Source organism: Rhinolophus sinicus, chromosome 14 (genome assembly GCF_057876585.1).
Source record: "Rhinolophus sinicus isolate RSI-liver-muscle chromosome 14, RSI-T2T, whole genome shotgun sequence".
Taxonomy (NCBI): Eukaryota; Metazoa; Chordata; class Mammalia; order Chiroptera; family Rhinolophidae; genus Rhinolophus; species Rhinolophus sinicus.
This window is the reverse complement of record NC_142514.1, coordinates 44,195,663-44,219,494: the sequence shown is the minus strand read 5'-3', so window position 1 is coordinate 44,219,494 and position 23,832 is coordinate 44,195,663. Positions and strand designations below refer to the sequence as shown.

The following is a 23,832-nucleotide window of genomic DNA, read 5'->3' as shown; positions in this document are numbered from 1 at the left end:
CCTTTGACAAGCCTTCCCTGATGACTCCAGCCCTCTCTCTTTAGCCTCAGAAGTTATTGACTGTATAATGTATTTAGCAACTAATCATGTCTAGCCTTGTGACAGCTCTTCTACTGTTGCCTTAAACTGTGATTTCTCTCTGGCTTTGTAATTCGTCTTTGCGTGTGTATGTTTCCCCCCAATTCGATTATAAACACTTTGAGGGCAGACTTTTTCATAAATGTATTTTAAATCCTCCCTTCTTCTCCAATATCTAGCACAGTACTGGATAGAAAAGGCTCAACAGATAGTTTTTTTTTTTTTTTTTTTTTTAAGTTTCATATAAAAGGCTGCTGCCAGAATTTCTGCATTAAAAATATGACAGAAATCTATTCACTTAGTTTGTGGGCCAGGTGTTTTATATGTACTACCTACGGTAGAATTCAAAAATTGCCACAAAACTTTGAAGCAACTCTCATGAAGAAGCAGCCTGTTTCCCCACTCCTTGAATCCAGGCCGGCCTTGGGATTTGTTTTGACCGGTTGAATGTGGTGAGGATGATGCAGGTGGGTTCTAAGCCTAGGCCTCCAGTGGAACCCAGCAGGGCTGCCTACCTGAGACTCGCCCAAATTGCAAACCAAATTTAATTCAGGCTTGTGAATTAAATAAGCGCTCCTTCTTAAACGTCACTAAGTTTTGGGGTGACTTTTTAGGCAGCAAAAGCTAACTGATATGGAATCTCCTTTAGTTATCAGGACGATAAGCCCAGGAGGTGCATTCATCCCTACTTTATGGAATAGGAAGCAAGGATTCAGATCGCGTCGCTGCCTAAGGCACAGAGATCCCTCTGATTAAAAAACCTGTGCTTTTTTCCTACTACATTCTGCTGTTTCCTTTCTCTAATCTGGTGAGGGTTTGACCTTGGGCTGTGGCTCTCACTGGCTCTGTGTGTTCTTGAGAAGTCTTGTTAGGACTTTAGTAATGACCAGGGAATGCTTTCTCCCAAAGAGGAGTGTGAGTGATACGAGTGACTGTAATTAGAGTCTTTAGGATCTACCATGAGTTAGTGTCTTTTAGCAAATGTTACCTGGATGGGGAACACATTAGGAGGCGCACATCTCAGCAAGGACTGGCCTATCTATGGGAACAGCACAAAGGAGTGTTTGTTGGCAGAAGTCAGGGGAGATTCAGACTATGGAGCGTTAACATGCCGTGAGTCAAAGGAACAGGCAAGGCTGAACGGAGGGCTCTTGGGTCCCTAACGTTCAGGCTGAAACAACTAACATGGGTCTCTAAAGAGGGGAATGATAAGAGCAATGGCCACTAAATTCACAGAGCATCTCTGATGTGCCAGAGTCTGTGCGAGGTCTCTCTAATCTGTGCAACGGTCCTAGATGAGGTTGAGAGAGATTCAACAGGTCACATAGTTTATCAATGATGGACCTGACATTGAAACGTAGGTGTGTCTAACTCTAAAGGGAAGTAACAACCAAGACAAATGTCTTCTTTATAATATTGTCTGGTCTGCAACATTGTGTTCTACCCAACTTCCTACAGACTAAATGGGCAGCTGAATGTCACTGCTGGCAAAACTCTTGGGATGCCTTGGGACACAGCTGTAGACATCGGAAAACTTACCACTTGCCCCATATTGGACACAGTGCAGTGGTTTCTTCAGTTCGGTTAGGATCAAGGGCCCCTCTGCCATGTGCTTTTATGAGACAACATTATTTGGCGCAGCAAGAGTTCTCCAAACAGGGCTCCTTTGGAAGTAACTGCCTCTTCGGCGTCTGCAGTAAGGTGAGAATGAACCTCATGCAGAGGCGTTCAGAGGTCCTCAGGAGGTGGTTTCATTAAGGCTAAATTAATTACATCTCTTCTAATACTTTATACACTGTCTACACATACCTCTCGTTGAACTGAGTAGCACAACAATTCTGTGGGATTCACAGGGCAGCATGTGTGATTCCCATTCCATCAACTGGGAAAACTGAGACTCAGATGAAGTTCCTTGACAGGCTCGAGTTAATTTGTGGCTGAGCTGGCATTGGACTTGGTCTATTTGATGCCTCGTCTCTTGTTCTTGAGCTAGTTAGTTAAATTAATGGAGTCAACACAAAAAAGCACTTACTATGTGTGAGACACATGGAATATGGAGGTGCTTTAGTGGGTTTCTGTAACAGTAACAGCACATGCCTGTACAGCACTTACCGTGTGCCAGGTCCTGCTCTGAATGCTTTATGTAGAGGACCCATAGAATTCTCATAACAATTCTACGAGGGACTATGCTTCTTAGCCTCATTTTCTGCATAGGGAAATGGAGGCACTCAGCAGGCTAGGTCAGAGACTTTTTACCTAGTCACTGCATCACACTGCCTCTGTGCTCGGGGGCTCCTGGGGAGAGAAAGGAGATGCTAGATGACGAGGAAAGCTATTACTGCCACCTGACAGCAGGTCATTACTTGGGGGTTCGAATACTTGCCCAGCATTTAAAGCCATTTGACCTTGGAAAAGTTACTTTATTTTTTGTGTGCTTCAGTATTTTATCTACAAAACGTGATTTTGATATTAGCTACCTTATAGTTAGAGAGTTGTGAGAATTAAATAGGTGTATGTGTGTGTGTAACTTAGCATGAAGCGTGGACCTGCAGTTAATACGACTTGAGTGTATGTTATTATCATCATTACAATGGGGCAATCACATGAACAAATGTTCCAGACTCATAGCACAGGTAACCGTTATAAATTCTCAGAAGGAAGAGAATTTATTTTCATGTTTATGAAACCTCCATGTTCATTCAGCCAGTTGGGGGCAGGTTTTGAACCCAGGTCTTGTCACTTGCAGATATGTTTATTATACTGTGCTGTGTCCGAGCAATGCCTGTCTGAATCATTTTCAGCTAGCTAAAGTAGAAACTATGCTTCCTCAGTCTGTACTAGTGCTGCCACCTGTGGCACCCAGTCCAGTCCAAGTTCATATACTGCTTTCTCTCTGCCATCCCTTTGGGAGAGAGGCAACTGAGCAATAAATTTGACAATGATGGGAAAAGACTTTTCATAGAAACAAGAGACTTGATCATCCATAACCAGTCTCGGGATAAAAACATCTAACATTTATTGAGCACCTACTATGTCAGGTGCTTCCTTAATTTTCTCATTCATTTCCACAGTAACCCTATGAATTTTTGTTCTTTGTCTTCTTTATACAGATAGAAAACTAAAGGTTTCATTCTGTGGTCTCTTAGTTTCAGTAGCTTTCTTCAGGTTCTATAGTAAGAAAATGATTGAATCAAGATCTAAACAATGGTCTGTCAGACCCCAGAACCCATATTCTAACCCTGAAAATTGGCTGCCTCCTGTTTGATGATTAGTAGTGCTTGCCTGGAGCACTACCGAGGAAATTGAGAGGAAAGGTGTTGAATCTGTTGGCAAGAACACCATGGCCTGTTAGCAAAGTCTGTCATGGTGGGAGAACAGGGATTGGCAGCACTACAAGTGCATTGCTGGCCCTGCTAACACCAGCCTGTACGACCACTCTAGAGACCTAGAGTTCAGATTGACGCTGTCAGTGAAAGGACTCAGTTCTTTTAGAGAGGGCTAATAGCATCTCGGCTTGCTTTATCTTCCATCCATCCATCCATCCATCCATCCATCCACCCACCCATCAGTCCATAAGTCATCTGTCACCCCTCCATCTATCTCTCTGTCCATCTATCCCTCCATTCAACAAACTTTTATTGAGAGTGTGCTCTGTGTGAGGCACTGTGCTTGGTGGTATGGAGCTAAGTAGATACTAAGTCTCCTGGCTCCATGCGGTTGAGTGGGACCTCCATGAAGGGTATTGCTGGGAGAGTGTTAGGGATGAGAGTAATGAGGAAGTAGGTTATGCAGAGACTGGGCATTTGGGGAGACCATGCAAAGAGAAGCAGGCAGGTTGCTCCCCCACCCCTATTCCTATGGCTGCAGATGAGTGCCCAGCTGGCCAGCTGGCCACTGGCACAATCCTCCTCTTTGTGTGAAAACCAGTGGAATCACATATGTGCTGCTCCCAGATGCGGTCTCGGCACCAATACTTTCCAAGCGGGAGGTTCTGTCATGGTTTTTCCTGCCAAATCTTGTCCAGAGGACTGAGGCCACTTGGCCAGCTGAACCAGGCTGTGTGCCTGTGCAGAGAACCGTCTCCCTACAGAGAAGATCAGGCTGGGGGACACAGAGAAGGGGAAGAGGTTGGTGTGTTGGTGTGTGTGTGTGTGTGTGTGTGTGTGTGTGTGTGTGTGTGTTTAAGCTGGATCGAAGCCCTTTCTCACTGAGCTCGGTACTTGAGATATTTCACTGGGTGGGAGACAAAGAGGCTTTGTGTGCTCTTCCCAGGGCTCCGTGCTGACTGTACATCCAGGAAAATCCCAGCCCAAAGCTACCACAGTGCCCCAGGTTCAAACCCCAAGTGCAATCTGCTTCAGTGGCAAGAAATGAAAAAGGAGGGGTGGGAAGACCCAGAAGGAAAACAGTGAAACCCAGTGGACCTTATGTAGATTTCAGGGTACTGATTTGAGTTTTCAGGTGAGGTCTTTAAGCACATTTTATCAGATTCCTCATATCTGCGCATACAGAAAAATTGGTCGAGTCTACATTTCATTGTCTGTCTGGCAACCATAAGGTCCACTTAAAATTTTCTTTGAAGATTATTGTTGTTTTTATATTTAGAGTGAGTGTCAGGGAGAGGGACAGGGAGGCAGCTTGTCAGATGTTTTTCTTTTCTTTTTAAGCCTCACCTGCTTTTAAGGGCAACTTGAACTTTGTCAGCCTCAGAATAGCGCCTGGCTTTCAGGCTGATGTTTTAGATATAAAATTGCTGGGGTGCGTTAAACAGTGCCGGGTTTTAAGCAGAGAAATAATTTAAGGATGTGGCTTTAGGATTGTTAATTAGTACTGTCTGTATGAACATGTAACAATAACACCACCTACCGTAAAAGTGAATGTTCTACACTTCCGAACACTCATTTCTTTAGGGCTTCCCGCAGAGAAGCAGTCATTAACTCTTTTTTTGACAAACACTTTTAGACATGCTCCATAGGCCCATGAATTCACCCCTCTGGCTAATCCCAGTTCCTTCTCTACTTTTATCCACGAGGCAAGCTGGCAAACAGGGAGGCACGAGCTGGGATCTCAGCCCTCCACGGTGCCACTGAGTGATGGTCTGTCCCTGTGAAGCTCCCGAGACACTGTCACTCCAGAGCCCAGAAAGAGATTGAGGCGAGGATATGGAGAAGTTGGAACCCTTGTGCACTGCTGGTGGGAATGCAAAATGGTGCAACTGCGATGGGAAATAGTATAGAGGCTCCTCATAAAATTAAAAATAGAACTACCATATGATCCAGTAATCTCACTTCTGGGTGTTTATCCAGAAGAGTGGAAATCAGCTCCCCTGCTCATTGCACATTATTCACAATAGCCAAGACGTGGAAACAACCTGAATGCTCATTGACTGATGAATGGATAAAGAAAATGCGGCATATATGATAGAGTATTATTCAGCCTTACAAAAGAAGGAAATTCTGCAATATGTAACATCATGGAAGAATCTTGAGGACATGATGCTAAGTGAATAAGCCAGTCCCAGAAAGACAAATGCCTGATGCCACTTATATGAGGTAGTATCTAAAATAGTCAAATTCACAGACTCAAAGAGTGGTATGGTGGTTGCCAGGGGCTGGGGGGAGGGGGCCAAAAGAAAGTTACTCATCAGAGGGCATAAAGTTTCAGTTAAGCAAGATGAGTAAGTTCTAGAGATCTGTTGTCCAACGTTGTACCTATAGTCATCACACTGTATTTTACACTTAACATTTTTTTTTTTAAGAGGGTAGATCTCATGTTCAGTGTTCTTACCACAATTAAAAAAATAGTCATGGGATGAGGTCATTGGAGGATAGGTCCTTGGCTCACTTCCTGCCCATTCCACTGGAGGAAATGCTCTGTGGCTGAATTCTCCAGGGGCGTTCAGGTGGGTCAGTTAGGATCCGTGAGTTTGGAGGAGACCCACATAGACAGCATGCTATTCCATTCTTTGGCTTATTCAGACTGGACGCTGATGATAATGAAAGAATGAGTTTCCCACGCTTTCTCCCATTTACATTATAATGGCCAAGTGTCTTCAATCATCCACCCTTCTCCTAAGTCACAAGGGTCCTTTTCTTTGGAAGACACGTCTCTTCTTCAGTGAGACAAAAGCAGCAGCCCTCAGGTATTTGAATACTAGATTGGGCCTTGTCCTCTATTCAGCCAAACCTTCCCATGGCTATGTCCTAGGCCTGGACATCTCCAATGTGAAGTCGACCTTGGAAATGTCAAGTTCCAACATCTCTCTGACCACAACCTCCTGTCCATCTGTCTCTCTCACTCCGTTACTCTTACAACCTCATCTGGTCTCTAGTCCAGTGATGGTACATACCTGGCATGGCTATTGCCACACTTTTTATGCCCCAGGAGAACATTCCTGATGCATCATGCATTCTTTCCTATTTAGCAACAGAGGCAACTTTGGAATCCTTCTCTGCACAGGATTCTGTCGATTAGAGTTGACACCTGAGATGAACACTATTTACCATTCCAACTCCGACGACTTGACTCATTTTCTTTCAACCTGTCAGACTAGACCCTGTGGGTCATCATCTGAACTCCTCCTAGCACCCCCAGTTCCCTTGCACACACACATCTGTCTCTCCAGTGGCGTGTTCTCTCCACTCTTACGCCCGGACTCAGTGCTGTTGGAGTATTTGGCATGACTGTATGGAATTTATGCCACACCACATTTGTGGTTTCTACTTCAAAGCTGCCTTTTGCTTGTTCTTTATGAGTATCTTCTTACCTTCTCAAAGCAGCCTTCCAGAGCATAACTTACCATTTCAGTGCCCCTCACGCAATGCTTCCTCCGCCCCTCAGCTGCTAACCTCCCCTGCTATTTCACCAGGAAAACTGGTAGAGGCTCCCACGATTTTCTCCCCCAGTCTCCTGCCCTTCTTCCCACGTGCACCTTGAACTTCCTCGTCATTTGAGAGTCTCTATAATTACTGCCTAGAGCACCTGTCCTCCTTTTGTTCTGAGATGCTCACTTTTCTTTCACACCCAGTGAAAACTCATCTAGTCGGTAAAACCTTCCTTTGCTGTCTCTCACCATGAGCCGACTTGGAAGTTCCCTCCTGTGTTTTCCCACTGCGTCTTCTACCAATCTGGATTAAGGTATTTATCCCTGTGAATTGGCAGCTCTCTCCTTTCTAGTCAGATTTTCATTCCAGACCTTAACAATCTGGAAGGTGGCAAGAATTCATGGTATATTTGTTGAGTTAATGACTAAATTGGGAAATGGAGGCAGAGAATAGATTTTGCCCATTTCCCAGAGCTGGTCATCCCCTCATCCTTCCTGCTAAAGTTCTTTATCTAACTTCTCTTTTTCAATGATATTTATCATTTTCTGTCATTGGTTCTGGTAATCTATACATAAGTCTTATTATCCCACCCACACTACAAGTTCCTAGATCTCAGCTATGTGTCTCCCAAAACATATATATGATATATATAACATCACACGTTTTTTTATTAATATTTATTGAATGAATAATTCTTGTCCTTATATTACTTTGCTCAGAAGATGAACTCAACAGAAGTTTGTTGAATTAAAACTGAATTTAACCCTTTGTCACAGAAATGCCTAAATATCTAAAAAGGTCTAAAAATGGACTGGATTATAAGTCCCTGACGTCAGGAATGATGCGCCTATCTTATTTTTATATTGTTCCCAGCAGAATGATGGATGAATAATAGACACTAAATAAATACTTGCTGATGAAATGATGACCATCCTTGATCCTACCTTTAGGAAGAAAGCAAACCCAAGGACCTGAGAGTAATTCTAGGTCCATTTTTTATGCAGGTCCCCAAAACAGATAGCATTTTTTCCCCCCTGAATATAATGAACCAACCAAAAGTCAGGAGGGGCAGTTGCCATAAGCCCCTTACTCCCTTCCCTTGTTCGATGGACAAAATTCCTTTTGATTTAGGCTAGAGTTAGATTTATACATTTTTTAATCCTAAGGCTCTGACATGGTGTTTGGGTTTCCAGAATCACTAGCTCAGACTGACAGACATGTTATCTTTCCTGCTTAAACACTTCCCTTAATAGATGGAGTCTGGTGCCCTGAAACACAAATGCATTCCCACATGGGAGAGTGGCCGTATTTCAGCTGCAGTGATGGAGGGGGCAGTGCTCTGTCAGATCAATTATGTACAAGGCCCATCTTCTCTAGGGTTCCCTCAAATTTTTTTTTCTCCCGACAGTTCACCTGGTGTCAACCTTCTGTTTCCCACAGTCAGAGCTGCATGCCACCGGCTGTCTTCCCTCCTGAGAACATGACACAAAGGAACGCTTCTCTGTCAAACTCTTCGTTCCCTTCAGATGGATTTTCCCTGATTTCTAGAATGGGCACTTAAACTTGTGGGTGGTAGGCAGACCCTCCTCGTAGTTGCACTGACAATAAACCAGCGTTTCTAAGTTGCTCTTAAATACATGAGGGGGTACCTCATGGTGACCTCAGTTTTTTTCCAGTTATTCCCATTTTTCTATTTCTTCTGAAGTAACTGCCACTGGAACCACAGTAAACAGGACAAACCATTATGGGGGCTGGTTTAGAAAAGCAGGGAGTTCTCTACCACTGGTTTTTGTCTTCTGTCTGAGCGACTGGGAGCAGTGGTCAGGGGAGCTGTTTGGCTTCCTGGCAAGCATTGCTTTTTTTGTGAAACTTCTGTTCTTTTAGGTTGAACAGAAAAGGTGACGGCATCATATTCTGTTATTTCAGTTGAGTTTTCATAGTCTACCATGGCAGAAGCCCGTCAAAACATAAGTGGCTGGCAGGGGCCATCATTCGGGGTGTCAAAAAATGTAGCAACTCATGTCCGTTTACAAAAATGCAAGGTGGCCCTTTCCTCAAAATGTATTCAGGATGTGTCCACTTCTCTACATGTCTCGCTTACACCGAATCCGAGCCAACGCGATGGGAGCTGGACTCCTGCAGTGGCCTCCCCACTGGTCTGCCTGCATCTTCTCATGTCCCTTCCAAACAGCCGCCCAAATTATTTTTTTACAATGCAAATCATTTAAAATGCTTAAAACCCTTCCATGTCTCCTTGTCTCACATAGAATAAAATCCAGTTCCTTAGGATGGCCCCCCGGGTCCCAGGAGACTGGCTGCTCCTCCCTGCAGACCTCGTCTTGTCTCCCCCCCGTCGCTCAGTATATTCTGAGGGCAGTGGCCTTCTCCTCTTCTGTGGATGCACCAAGTTTCTTTTTGCTGTACGGTCTCTGCACTTGCTAGCTCATCTGCCTAGAATGCTTTCCAACTAGACTTTTGCATGGTAAGAACCTTCATTTCATTGGAGCCTCAGCTTACAAATAGCTTCCCCAGGTGACACATACCTGACGACGCAATATAAAGTAGACTCATCTACCGTGCCCTATTTTCTTTTCTTTTTTCTACTCCTCCCTATCAGGAGTTTTCTTGTTTATCTTACTTGTTCCTCATGTATAGAAAGCTGCCCCCCAAAAAATGTTATTCCCGTGATTATCACTGTTTCTCTCGGGCTTAGTGAGAGGAAATAGGAGCTCAATAAATATTTGTTGAATATTTGAGTGAATGAATCATTCCCTGAGTCCTACTTAGATCGCCCAGCTACGCCCTTCATTTATGAAGAAAGGTTTTCAAGAAACCTCTGGGATGTAGTTGACTAGAGCTTGGGATCTGCACTCTGGCAGTGCTGAGTTTGAGGTCTTACTTTGCCACATGCTAACTGAGTAACTTTCCAAGCCTCAGTTAACTCATCTTTATAATGAGGATAATAATAGTAGGACAACCTTCTAACTGGTTGTGAAGACAAAATAGCATAATATTTTATTGGTATCTGACCTATAGTAACTGCTCAATAAAAATAAAAATTTGGTCAGTTTCTGTAGGGTAAAGTGGATTTAACTCAGAACCTTGAAAGGAAAAATAGTACCTGTTAAGTATGATTCCCAACAGAAAAAAATTTCAAGTACAGGCTTTGGTGCCAGAGACACCTGGGTTCTAATCCTGGCCCCACCCCGTAATAGTCATTTTGTTAGTTTTAGTTTTCTCCCTCGTAATGTGGAAAAATTATACATCCCTTCTAGGGTTGAGATGAGGATTAGAGATAATACCTAAAAATGCCAAGTCGGTGCCTTGTTTTGGACTCAATAAATGGCAGCCATGCTGCCCATGTCCTAGATTCCTGCGTGTGGGGTTTGCAGTGTGGAGACGGAGAGGAGAAGGGAAGCAGGCAATCTGGCAATCTGTGGAAATTATTTTCTAACACTTCTGACAAGCACGAGCCTAGGGTTTCTCGTTTGACTTCCTCTTACTCACTTTCCCGTCTGGTGGGTAGTCACCAGGCTGGAAGCCGCGGGCTGGCCCCTCACTGGTGGGTCAGCATCTTTCCCCTCCCTTCAGTCCTCTCTAATGAAAAGCACTTGCATCCAGTAAATTTTTCTTTTGCTCTTATGAAAGCACTTGGTGTTGGTTATTGAGGTCTATTCCGAGCTAGGTGAGAATTAGTAAGTGATCCACTTAACCACGTCAGCAATCAACAAGGTATTTTCTTAGTTTGCAGTCTGGCCAGCACCCTTTGCAAAGGCTTATCAAACCGTGGTCACCCATGGAACAGTGTGGAGAATTCTCTCTTCATCCCCCTCTCCCCGACGACCTCGGGGCGTCCCAAGTCCTTTGAGCCAGCCCTTCTCTCTGCTTGCTCTCTGCATGGCTGTGTTTGGCAGGATAATGACCGACCTTGTGCTTCTGGAAAGAGTCCTTGACATTGACGGCTGTGGGCAGCCAACACTTGATTATAGATGGTCTCGCCTGGGCCATTATCTTTGTCCATTCTGTGCAACTGCTCAGGATGAGAGTTACCTTGTCCCTAAAGAGCAGAACCTTCCTCTCACCTCCAGATTCAAATCCACCTTTGCATTCGACTCCCTGAGAAAGACTCAGTCATTTGCTCCTTGTAATGTTTTGACTGGAGGTCTGCTCCGGGATATGGGGCGCCATTTTCTGAGTTCGGCCCTGTGTTCTGGCCAGTCTGTGATCTCCTTACGGGCAAAACCTGTCTTAGTCATCTCAGTATCATCACGACCCACCCTAATTCCTGGCACAAAGTAAGAGCTCAGTTGTGTCTGTTGGAGGGAAGAAAGGAAGGAAGGTAAGAAAGAAGGAAGGGAGGAACTAAGAGAGGAAGGAAAATAAAATAAAATAATTACTTTATATAGTCCAGGAAATTAACATAGGTTCAAGTCCTGGCATTGCCAGTAATTGCTGGGTGACCTTAGGAAAGATATGCAATCTATTTCAGCCTCAATTTCCTTATCTGTCAGTGGAGTAGATAATCCCCCAAATTCCTTCCAGCTGAAACATTTTGTAATCTTATGCCCCTAAGCCTGTGGTTCTCAACTCTTTCATATCCAAAGCCACTTTATGTAACAAATATTTTGAAATGTCCTTTTGCCAGCATGAAATGAAATGCTCTGATAGTGTAACCCACCTTCAACTAATTAGAAAAAAATATAATGTTCTAACTGTAATATAAGAGGAAAACAACTTGTGATAAAATAATACGTGTTCCTTTATGTAAAAGCATGGCTAGGACCCTACGAGAAGACATAACAAAAGAGTCAGATGCTTGTACTTCCACGAGAATCACTTTCAATGATGTGCTGCTGTCATTACTGTAACTGTTTTTGATGATAAACTTCTAAACAAGCAGCATGCAGCCTTCTAGAAATGGCAGAGTACTCACATCCCAGAAAATTTGGAATGTGTAAAACAAAGGCAGATTTTAAGCTCAGATGATTATACACAGGTTTTGCACCTAGGACCTAGGTGACTATCTTGCAGGACATTCAAAAATTCTCTGGGAATCAGGAGGATTCTTTACAGTGCAGGACTGTCCGTGACATTGAGGGTCTCTAGAATGGTTGGCTCACACCTGCTACATGCCAGCAGGGTCTCCACTCATTGTGTCAACCAAGAACTTCCCAGCCACCAAGATCCAAAAGTGCAGTCTACAAGACGGCACCATTCCTACCAAGACCCAAACTCTAAGCTTTAAAGGCCTTTACAAGGCTGGCTTCAAGTGGGTGTGATTTGTGTAGTTGCACAGGACCCCTGGCTCTCAGAAGGGCTCAGGGCTTGGCTTCATGCTCTGTTGTCGCTGTCTTAAAATCCTTAATGACTTTTGAACAAGGGGCCCTGCATGTTCCCTGAAAGTATGTAGCCAGCCTGCCTTATGTATCCTGGTAGGAGTCCTGTGTTCCTCAGTATCCGAAAGATGCTTAGCGTTCAAATGGTTGTCTTGCTTTGCCTACCAGTGCTTTCTTTTAATTAGGTAGATTATCCCTAATTATTTATTGATTGATGATCAATTTGTTCACCCATTAAACCAGTACGTATTCAACTTCCATTATCTCCCAGGTAGACTCTGGAGTCAGAAGACCCAGATTCTAATCCTGAAAGAGCTCACAGACCCTTGGGATGTCTTTCTTTAACATAGTGTTATTAATAGTAACCATCCTTACTTATTGTACAGAATAACTGAATACAAAAAGGTACACCACATTTGGAAGTAAACAATATACTATGATACAAATGACAGTTGCTAATTTTATTACTGTGTCACTGTCCATCTCTGGAGTGGTTTTCTCCTTTTTTTCAGTGATATATCATGGAACAGGACACTCTGGACAGGGCACCAAACATTTACTTTCTTATGAAAATCAGGAAGTGAGTAGAGTCATTGGATTCAGCAAAATCTATCAATTTGGGTTTCACTAATTGGGAATTCATGATAATTCATAAAACAATTTTATCCATTTAAACAAATTCAGTTAATGACTAATTCAGTTAATCACAGAATTGTGGACATTTGGAGCTGACATGGACCTTGAAAAATTATCCAGGGCTTAAATCTGCCTTAACCCCCTTATTGAGTATTCATAGAGCCAGCTCTGGATAACTCTCTTAGTGATGTGTGCTGTGGAAGCATGTGCTTCCGACGCTAAGAACATTTAAAAAAGCAATTTAGCAGCCGTCGTATGCTAATGACACATTATTCTTATCTACTCATTAAAGCAGGGCAGGGCAAGGCAGCATGCCTTCTACTTGGCAACACTTATTTAATCCTGTTGTATTTTATAGTAACAAAACTGCTCTGAAAAGACATAAGTTGTCATTCACACTTTTCACTAATTCAGCTCAGCCCTAAGCAATTCACTTTTTATTTGTAAGGTATTACCATGTTAAGAAGAAACAAAAAAGATATAAGGACTCACTTTAAAAAGTATTATGCGTAGAATCCACTGGGATATAGTTAATGGGTTCAGAGATTATTACGCAGCAACAATTTGTACTTTGGAGGAAGATAAAAGCTGGTCTTGCTTCACTTTGTTGGAGCTAGAGGCTGAGTCACAGTGAGGTCCAGTTATGGTGTCACGCCAAGGATGACCCTAACACTGTCATTTGTGGGAAGAGAAAGGGCCATTGCATTTGGAGACTGGAGTTCCTCACTTGGTGGTGCCTTTATGAAAATAGAATTGATAGGAGCCAAATTCTTGTATGGATTACTAGCTGTATATGTTTTATAGCTGAGAGTTTGAAACTTAATATTTTTTGATGAGTAAGGAAATGGCAGGTTTTATTTAGATTTTATATACAAACCTATGTATGTTCACATGGATTTGTGTGTGTGTGTGTGTGTGTGTGCGCGCGCGCGATATGAAGTCAAACAATCATGCTCCTTGATAATACTGGGTGGGGTGGGCTGTTTTATAGTGTTGGAAGGACTCAAGCACCTTGCAAGCGGAATGCCACTCTTAGTGCCCAAAGGGGTGTGGAGCCCTCCTCCTGCTGCTGAAGCTCACAGAATGTCGAAATAATGCAGCTGCCTAAAAAATGGAGGGGCAGGTGGTTCAGGTTAGAGAGACAGGGAGCTGTAGCAAAATCCTGAAGGCATTTTCAGAGTGTGTTGAAAGGAATCAGTTTTCCCTAGAAATAAATTATTTAATACTTAGGACATAGTAATTAAAGGCAGAGGCCTAATGACGTGTGCAGTCAAAGACTAGGGCTTAGCAAGGGGTCTGAAGTGAGAAAGGGGCATTCCTGTGCGAAGAGTGTGGGATGAGCGCTGTGGGAGCCCCACGAAGACAGACGGTTTTACAGTTTCATTAGTTTTTCCTGTTCTTTAGAGCCTCCTCTGCCAACCACCTGCATTAGACTCACTGTCAGGCTCATTAAAAACGTTGATTCTTCAGCCCCATTTCAGGTTTGCTGAATCAGGAATATGTATTTTTAACAAGCTTCCTGGGTGATTCTTAGTCATGCTGAAGAATGAGAATCAGTTCTTTGAGGGGAACCAAGTACGTATTGATGGATTATCTGTCTCTCCTCTAGAGTGTGGGTCCCAGGAGGACAAAGGACCATGTGTTGTTCCCCAATGTATTTCTGGCATCTAGTTCAGTCCATCGACCACAAAATCCACTCAACAAATAGTTTTCGAATGAATGAATGAATGAATGAATGAATGAATAAAAGGCATTATAAACTGATACCACAGCCCACTATCTATCTTTTTCAGTTCTTTGTATTTTGGTAATAGAGCCAACAGATTCTAGTTCTTAATTCAGAATGGGGTTAGACATTTTCAATAAAGTCCAGTTAATGTCATTAAACATTTTTGCCTTTAAAACCTTGCGAGCACTTCAAGTTTTTAAGGCATCTTCAATAGGTGGATTCTTCCTGAATTACAGACAAGATTTTGGCGCTCAGAGTGGGGAACATCAGCTGTGTATGGCATTCCTTATAGAATTCTTTCTTAATTAAGTTTGTTTTTGTTTCTGCTCTATATTCACAGCCAGTGAGAGAGGTATTGCAAAGACACATGTATGAACTTACAGTTAAAACCCGGAGGAAAGAGTTCAAAGACACAGCACATCATATTGTGGTGGTTTGAACATCTTTCAACTCCCTCCCGGTTACGTAACCTAAGGATACAGTGGGCTGCAACCTTACCCCAAGCCCTTCTTCCCCAGACAGAGGTTGTTTCATAAATCCACTCAGGCCCTTCTTCTCAAGTTCTTCATACACTTTTCACCAGAAAAAAGAAATCATTCATATCTAACAAAGGGTCTTGGATTCTTTAGGTAGTTTCCATTATAAGTTTTTGGCACTGTTATTCCCCTCAGCTCAAATTACCTTTCTGATCCCCCTTCTTTCATCTGCTGAAAATGGATTATTTCCTTATTAGCTTGAAACCGTTACTGTTCACTAGGATCAGCCTATGTATGAACAATGCTACTACCTCTGGGATATTGCTGAAGATTCATGGTTGCTCAGAAACTTTCCCTTCAAACAAGCTTTCCTGAGGGTGGGATGGCAGTGTGTTTTCTGGAAAGGGCTATTATTGCCAGAAAACTTTCCAGACCTCTGTCTTGAGAAAGCTAAGCCCTGCAGACACGTATTGAGAACCCACAGCAAAGTATTTTTGGGGACCCCTGGGACTCTGAGGAGATACCTCATGCGCCTGCTCCATCAAGAGTGCCTGGGCCTGAAAGATGTGAAGAGGAGACCCAGGGGATGGTTCTCCAAGTCCTTCCCATGCTGCTTCCATCGGACTCCTTCTGCTTTGAATTGTTTCATCACTGAAATTCTGCTTCTTAGTTCACTTGAAAAAAAAGATCCCATTCCTAAATATTTTGAAAATCACTTTCATAGATTATCTCAAATTTGAAACATTTCATGAGGTTTTTATTTTTTTTAATTAAAGTTTATTGGGGTGACAATTGTTAGTAAACTTACATAGATTTCGGGTGTACAATTCTGTAATACATCATCTATAAATCCCATTGTGTGGTCACCACCCAGAGTCAGTTCTCCTTCCATCACCATGTATTTGATCCCCTTTACCCTCATCTCCCACCCCCCACCCCCCTTACCCTCTGGTAACCACTCAACTATTGTCTGTGTCTATGAGTTTTTGTTTCTTATTTGTTTGTCTTGATCTTTTGTTATTTTTGGTTTATATACCACATATCAGTGAAATCACATGGTTCTCTGCTTTTTCTGTCTGACTTATTTTGCTTAGTATTATAATCTCAAGATCCACCCATGTTGTCACAAATGGTCCTATTTCATCTTTTCTTACCACCGAATAGTATTCCATTGTGTATATATACCACAACTTCTTTATCCATTCATCTATCGAAGGACATTTTGGTTGTTTCCATGTCTTGGCCATCGTAAATAAAGCTGCAATGAACATTGGAGCACACGTGTCTTTATGGATAAATGTTTTCAGATTTTTTGGGTAGGTACCCAGAAGAGGGATTGCTGGGTCATATGGTGATTCTATTTGTAATTTTTTGAGGAACCTCTACACTGCCTTCCATAGAGGCTGCACCAGTCTGCATTCCTACCAACAGTGTATGAGGGTTCCTTTTTCTCCACAGCCTCTCCAACACTTGTTGCTATTTGTCTTGTTGATGATAGCCATTCTAACTGGAGTGAGGTGATATCTCACTGTGGGTTTTCTTGAGGTTCTTAACCAGGGTCAGTGGATATTATTCAGGGATCTATGAACTTGGGTGAGAAAAAAATGATACCTTTACGCTCACTAGTCTGGAATTTGTCATTATTATTAATTATGATTAGAGGCAAGCACAGTAACATTAGCAAAACCCATGACTATATCACCATAGGAATCACAGATATTTTTATATTGCATTGCAGTTGTTGGAGATATTTTAAAAAATGATTTATATTTACCACTGTTTTGAGATTCTGGTAGCTATTAATCCCTCCAATAGAGCTTGCTTTTTTGATGTATTACTAAAGAAGCACTTATATTACCATAGCACAGTGTTTTAAATATTTTAGTAACTAGATTTTAATATTATTGGTGTCTTGGTAGCTCAATGCGTTTTATTGAATGCATTAAAAAAATTATTCTGATATGAGCTTCACAGGCTTTACCAAACTATTAAATGGGTCTACAGCACAAAAAAGTTTAAGAAGCCATGACAACAACTTGGTGTCTGTATTTCCTGTTTATAGTAGCGAATGGGTTATGGTGAAAAGTGAAAAAGAGCCCTAGACTTGACATTATGAGGTCTGGTTTTGAGTCCCAGCTTTGTCATTTGTCAGCCAAAGAGCAAACTGTTAGCTCCTTCTTGTTATAGAGAAATAATAGCTACTCCATGGGGTTATTGGGAAGGTGAAATAAGTAACATAGGCTCTTCCTATCTCTGGTGTCCCCATCTCACTTCTTTTTATCACAAACATGCATGCATTTTTCTTCTAAAATAAAATCCTGATGATACAATTCCACGCTTGCCTATAGGATTTCGTCCAGCTCCTCAGCACGGCAAAAGGAGACCTAACCCACTTCACCCCTGCTCCCCAAACTCACTTCTGCCATAAAGAACTTTTGGCCATTTCCTTGCCACATCGTCGCTTTCCTTCCTTTAGACCTTTGTCCACATAGTTGCTTGTACTTGTAATGCCTGTTTCATCTGTTCCATCCAGAAAATGTCTAGTCAGATTGCCATGCTTGTCTCTGCAGCTTTCCCTGGTTCTGTCACAGAGTCCCTTCTCCTCTGTGCTCTCAAGGACTTGCTCTGTGCCTCTCGTATGACAGTCACATACATTATGTTAATTTGTTTTTTTCCATGTTTGGTTCTTTATTATATTATGACCTTTTTCAAGCACGGGCTAGGGAATGGTATTTTGGGGAGGAAGTTTGCGCAACTTGAAACACCATGTTGATATTCTAATTGTTCTGATTGGATTTTAACCGTGATATTTCTTATATTTTGAATTCCAGATGCCATTGAAGGAGGACTGGAAATTTTCATGTGAATCCAAAGATGGCATTTACAAAAGGTTGAAAAGCATCTGTCTACTGAGGGAAATGGATTTTAAAAAGAAATCAAGGACAACAATACATGCGGTAAGTTTCAGTTGATTTTCTTCTGAAATAAACTTGCAGTTAAGCCTTCACCTCTCTCCTTCCCTTTCAACTTCATAGAATTCCCGAAGAATGAATGAGCCACCAGGACAGTGTGAAAACAAGGAGGGAATAGAGTCTTTTCTCCTGCTCTGCTCTTAGTTTCAGGTTCCTGGCTTGGAGAGGTGGTATTCTGGCTAGAGAAGTCACTGGCTGGTGGGGGGGCTATTCCACCCATCCACCCAGCCACAGGTTCTAAAATCCCCACAGCTGAGGGTAGAGGGGCCATGGGGTGGACCTGCTGGGGGGTTCCAGCAAGCTGTACTCTTGTGGAAAAGATGGAGAAGGCCCACGACTGGTGAACTGAGGCTCAGAAAGCTAAGTGATTTGCTCCAATTTCACTGGTAGTGCTGGGATTCAAACCAACATCAATATGATTGCACAACACATGTTCTTTTTACTGCAGCAAACTGTATTACACAGCACATGAATGAGCCCCACACCCTCCTCACCGTACACTTCCCGCTGGTCGACGTGACCTGGGTTTCCCACAAAAAGGCTAGAAAAGTATATCTACTCATCTTTAGCTTTATGCTTTGGGTCAATTAAAGACAATAGGAATGCATTTATAATACATTAATATCTTCTTGGTTTATAAAGTGATGTCACAGAACTATCTTCTTTGACACAACGTTCCCCCCCCACCATCCCCAATTTATAAACAAGAAGTTGAGGCACAAAGTGGTTAAGTGACTCACCCAAGAGGGAGATTTGTTCCGTCATAAAGATGGGCCTGAACTTTCTCTACTTTGCATGTCTGACTTGAAAGGCAGAAAACATATGCTCACGGGGGAGAGCTCGCTAAATTTCATGTCAGATCGCCCTCTTGCTAGTTTAATCCTGTCATTTGTAGTTATATCCCTTTGGAAAAGCACCACCAATCCTTTCTCCGTTGATACTTTTATGCTAAAAATATTCCCTGTATGAACCCCCTCACTCTTTTACAAACAACCAACTCAGCAATATCCCCTGAAGTGTACCCTGCACGTCCCACCTGCACGCCACCACCCCCTCCCCCTGGGTTGCGCTAGCTTCTCTTTCAACTGGAATTCATTCAGAACCTCCATCACAGGAGGGAGCAAGAAGGGAGGCGGTTATCTTTGTGATATGGGCTCTCCCGGACCCTTTGTCTGCATGGTCATGTCCCAATTAGAGTGAAGAGTTCCCCAAAGGGGGTGGATTGTTTAAGTTTTGTAAATGCCCTCAAAAACAACAACAACAACAAAAACCACTTCATATAAATGTTTCATGGCTAGCCTCTGTGAGGCCAGCGCTGGAACATTCAGCTGTGAGGGTGTTTATATTTGTGGAACTCTCTTGAACATTTGCTGTGGGTTTCAAACAGCTGCTATGCTGAAGCTCTGGGGATAGGAAGATCATGAATATTCAGGTGAAGCCACCAGAATGAACAGCCGTTAATAGAATAAATGCCTAAACAGTTGTGTAAGGCTTATTAAGACCTATTGGGGCTGAGATAATAAATTCTCGCTCCAACATGTTGCAACTACTGTCTCTTAAACACTTTGGACCACCTCTTCCGAACTGAAGGAAAAAATGATGTTAGTTCTCTGCGCGAACACAAAGAAACACCTGGACGCCTTGGCAAGGGGATGAGATTTGGCAGAGATCTTGCCGTGTACGGGTACATCCTCCAAAAATGATGTGCTGCTCATTGTTCGTGTTGTCAAGGTGATCGCCATCGACTACAGGCTGGAATGGCATTGCTCTGGCCCTGGAGAAAATCTGTCCTGACTCCATCAGGCGGCTTGGACAGGACATCAGCTGGGAGCCAGCATGAAAGCCTACGGCACGGAGCCTGGCCATCAGCACCCTCACCCCACCCATGACCTGGGGTCTCTCTTCTGTCAGCCCCTTGCCACGTGGCATTGGAGGAACCAAATAGGCACTGACATTAGGCTCTTTCTCCCTCTGCTCCACACATCCATAGCAGAAACACGATGCAAAGATTGCAAATGTAAACGTGACCTTTCCAAGGAGTGACACACACCTGGTGTGTTAAAAAGCCCCTTGCAGACTGGCTTGGAAATGTGGGTTGTAAATAGGGAGAAAGTGGGAGATAGTGGAGAGGAGCTGTTTTCTCCTTTGGGTGTTAGCTGTCACATTGCGTTATACGGAGTCAAACTGCTAGTTCTGGCACCCCGAGTCACAAGGCATTAACCAAGGGGACACAGAGGAACTCACTCAGGTTTGTACCTAGAGGCAGACTCAGTAATATTTGATCAGAAACCTGCTGTCAATTCTGATAAAGGGCACTTGACTTCGAATAAAGGCGACTAACTTAATGAAGGAAGCGTGTACCTGTAAGGCTGCATTTGCTTCTCCAAAGCTGTCAGGGCGACGTCACTCAAAATAGTCATGTTCACTTATTTTCCCCACTTCTGAAGACACGATGGGGTCCTGCTAAAGACTCTGAGTCATCAGAATTTTGGAAAATACACAGCAAAGAAATGCACACTTTCTAGTGCGGCTTGGTAGGAGTTACAGACTTTAGAGCGATGAGGATCTGAGGTGGAATCAAGGCCCGAGTAACCCAAGGCAAGTTATTCCTTCCCTGAAGTGACATTGCCTCACCTGGGACACAGGCATTCGTCTACCTTTCACAGGCTTATTTGTAGGGTTGAAAACAGGTAAGCCACTTGGTAAAGGAACTGGCTCATAGTAGTTGCTCACTTAGTGTTGTTTAGTCATTCATTCAACAATGATCAATGAGTTTGTTTGCTTCTCTTTCTCCCCATTCCTACTACCCATGACTTGAACAGGGTCAGGTTTAAAAATTCCCTTGCAAAGTAGAGATGAGCTTCTTTCTTAGGCAGTTTCACATGTCTGCATGCTTTTAATGTACTGGATAAATCAGCATAAAAGCCAGGCAAATGGAAGGGGGAGAAATCTTATGTGCTTCTTTCCTTCAGCTCTCCATACTCTACTCTCCATCGATTACAATGCTCTGGTTATCGATAGAAGAACCAAACTTGTTTTGGAACCTTTTGTGTCACGCTCAAAGTTCTGGAGGAAGAACAGGTGGAATAAATTAATCAGTCAAGGCATGCTTAACTGGACAGATATTTCTTTCCAAGAGTGGCCACAGAGTAGGGGGAACACCAAGGGAGAAGGTGGCAGAGGGCCTCAGAAAGCCTGAGGGCTAGGACTGGGCATCGATCTGTATTTTGAATAAGGATGTATGGTTTTGTTCCCATGAACAAATGAGTCAGCAGGGGTCTGAGAGTTGTCATTCTTCTAGAGATAGGTTGGAAAGTGACCCTGAAAAAATCTGTCCGAATGGCAAAACTCTTTCAGCAAAGGGGGTAGGAAGCCTTTCCCTTCATGTGTTCTCCATAGAGTTGAGGCTGACATTTGTCTATAATGATGCCTCCTGGCAGGAGTTTGGATTGGGTTGGTTGATGCCTGTAGGAAGCTGTCGGCCAAGCCTACTCCCTTGGCCAACAGCAGGGGCCTGGCTGATTTGAGATCAGATTGTCATATTTCTCTTTCTTGCTTTTTCCCTCCCCATCACAGGCTAGCAGTCATTTTATCACCCCTCTACTTCCCTTACTTCGTTCCCCTAAATATTGACCATTGCTCCCCACATTCTGATTTGAAGAGTTCCACTTCATGATGGAGATTTCTGGGAATACCGTTTGGTTATTTTTATCACACAACAGGTGTGCACTCTGGGCAAACCCACAGGACAAACCCCCAGAGGCCCAGACTGTGGATTTGACATATTAACTACCGTGTTTCCCCGAAAATAAGACCTAGCCAGACAGTCAGCTCTAATGCGTCATTTGGAGCAAAAATTAATATAAGACATAGTCTTATTTTACTATAAGACTGGGTCTATAATATAATGTATTGTAATGTAATGTAATGTAATATAATATAATACAGTGGTACCTCGGTTTTCGAACGTCTCCATTGACAAACATTTTGGTTTATGAACGCTGTAAACCCGGAAGTAAACACTTCGGTGTTTGAACACAACTCAGAAGTCGAACATGTCACACGGCTTCCGCTGAGCGCAAGATCCTGAGGCCCAGCTGTCGGCTGTTTTTGAATGTTTCAGAACTCGTGGATTACATTTGAAAACCGAGGTACCACTGTATATAATATAAGATGGGTCTTATATTAATTTTTGCTCCAAAAGACGCATTAGATCTGATTGTCTGGCTAGGTCTTATTTTCAGGGAAACACGGTAGACCTCTATACCTTTCCTCCCACCCCGGATCTCTTTGTCACATGAAGCTACTCTACCATTTCTTATCCCCTCTGAACCTGAGCAAACAATAAACAACATATGCTTTTTATTCCAATTCTAGAAGAGCTGTTTCCCATGAAAGCTCATGCCAAATGGAGTCCCTCTTTTTCCAAGACATTTTGGGAATGAGTAATTTTATTTTCATCTAATGAGGAGGGAAAAAAATGCAAAATGGAGGTGGCTTTATAGAAAATCAATGCAGGAAGGGACCTGAGAGATAATTAAGCCCAACCTGCCAATGAGGGTGAAGAAACTCAGAGCCCAGAGGTAAAGTGATGGCCCCAATGTTAGGGAGATCGAGAGAGAGCTGAGGCTGAAACTAATAATAAGGATAAATTACATTTGCTGAGGACTTTGTTTTAGGTGCATGCATTTTTCTCAGTACTCCTTCACAGCCCTCTCTTATTCAGGTGAGGAAACCAAGGGTTGGAACAGTTGGGTGACTGACCCAAGGTCACACAGACAGAGGACCCACACATGGGTCGCTTTGGTTCCAAAGCTGAATGCATCAACACTACTCATCCTAGACTGCTTCCCACTGCTCCCTACCTGCAAGTAGAGACCTTGGGTCCAGAGAGAACTGAGGGTTCTGTGCTCTCAAGCAGCAACAATTGGATCAAATTTCCATTGTGAAGTCTCCCAAGCAGAGCCAGTGAGGGCAGAGGAAGTGGGGATACAGATCTCCTGTGCTGAACTTTAGCCAGTGAGCCTAAGCCGTAGCTTAATCTCTTGCAATCTTGAACTCTAAAAAACTTAGTTTGCAGTTGTGGTTAGCGGTAACTTAAAATATGTTCCAGATGTGACTAAAGGCTGGTGAGCAGGTCTCTGGGCATGAGGGAGCTGGGCCATGTGTGCACTAGCACCTAGGGCTGGCGCAGGATGTGGTTCTATCAGCTGAAAACGTAACAAGCTTCCTTTCGCCTCTGGCCAGAGGAAATAGGGACTAGGAGAGGGAGGGCTGCAGCGGGTAGCTGGGGTGGAGAGGGCCGCTGTCAGAGGGAAAGGACCCATTGTTTCTATTTCTGTGCAGAGTGGCAGGGGATGCATGCATTTTGGAGTCAGATAGACTTGGGTCTGCACTGTACCAACTGTAGCTGTTAAGTAGTTTAATTCCTCTAAACCTCGGTATACTCATCTGTAAAATGGGGATCCATATCTGCCTTATAGGGCTATTTTAAGAATTAGGGGAAAAGTATGCAAAGAAGCTGAGACAGAAAATGTTGGCTATTATGCTATTCTTTTGGGTTAGAAACAATGATTAAATTAATAGTTTTTAGAATTTTTCTCCATTTCTCCCTCTTCTTGCTTACAAGTTTCTGAATTTTTAAAGAGAGTGGATCCCAAGGAATATTTTTAGGTTTCCTGAGTGGGGTTAGGGAATGGGAATGCCAATTGCTCTATAAATAGAAGAGGTACAGGACACGGTGGCAGTGGCTACAGGACAAGTCTAGAGAAGGTGCAGAGA

The 23,832-nt window shown here is 43.1% G+C and overlaps 2 protein-coding genes across 9 annotated transcripts in view; one reads left to right on the top strand and one right to left on the bottom strand.

Annotated features, from left to right (window-relative positions):
- The window catches only part of NFIA (nuclear factor I A), a 562,979-nt gene that overhangs the window by 462,977 nt on the left and 76,170 nt on the right, over positions 1-23,832 (bottom strand). The window lies entirely within an intron of this gene.
- The window catches only part of LOC141572107 (uncharacterized), a 147,687-nt gene that overhangs the window by 83,855 nt on the left and 40,000 nt on the right, over positions 1-23,832 (top strand). For all 4 annotated transcript variants that reach the window (XR_016018637.1, XR_012497235.2, XM_088791164.1 and 1 more), the window contains exon 3: positions 17,911-18,036. Coding sequence is in view for 2 of the 4 variants with exons in the window: in XM_088791164.1 (XP_088647290.1) it covers positions 17,911-18,036 (126 nt within the window). In the remaining 2 variants the exon portion in view is untranslated. The remainder of the gene's footprint in view (positions 1-17,910; positions 18,037-23,832) is intronic.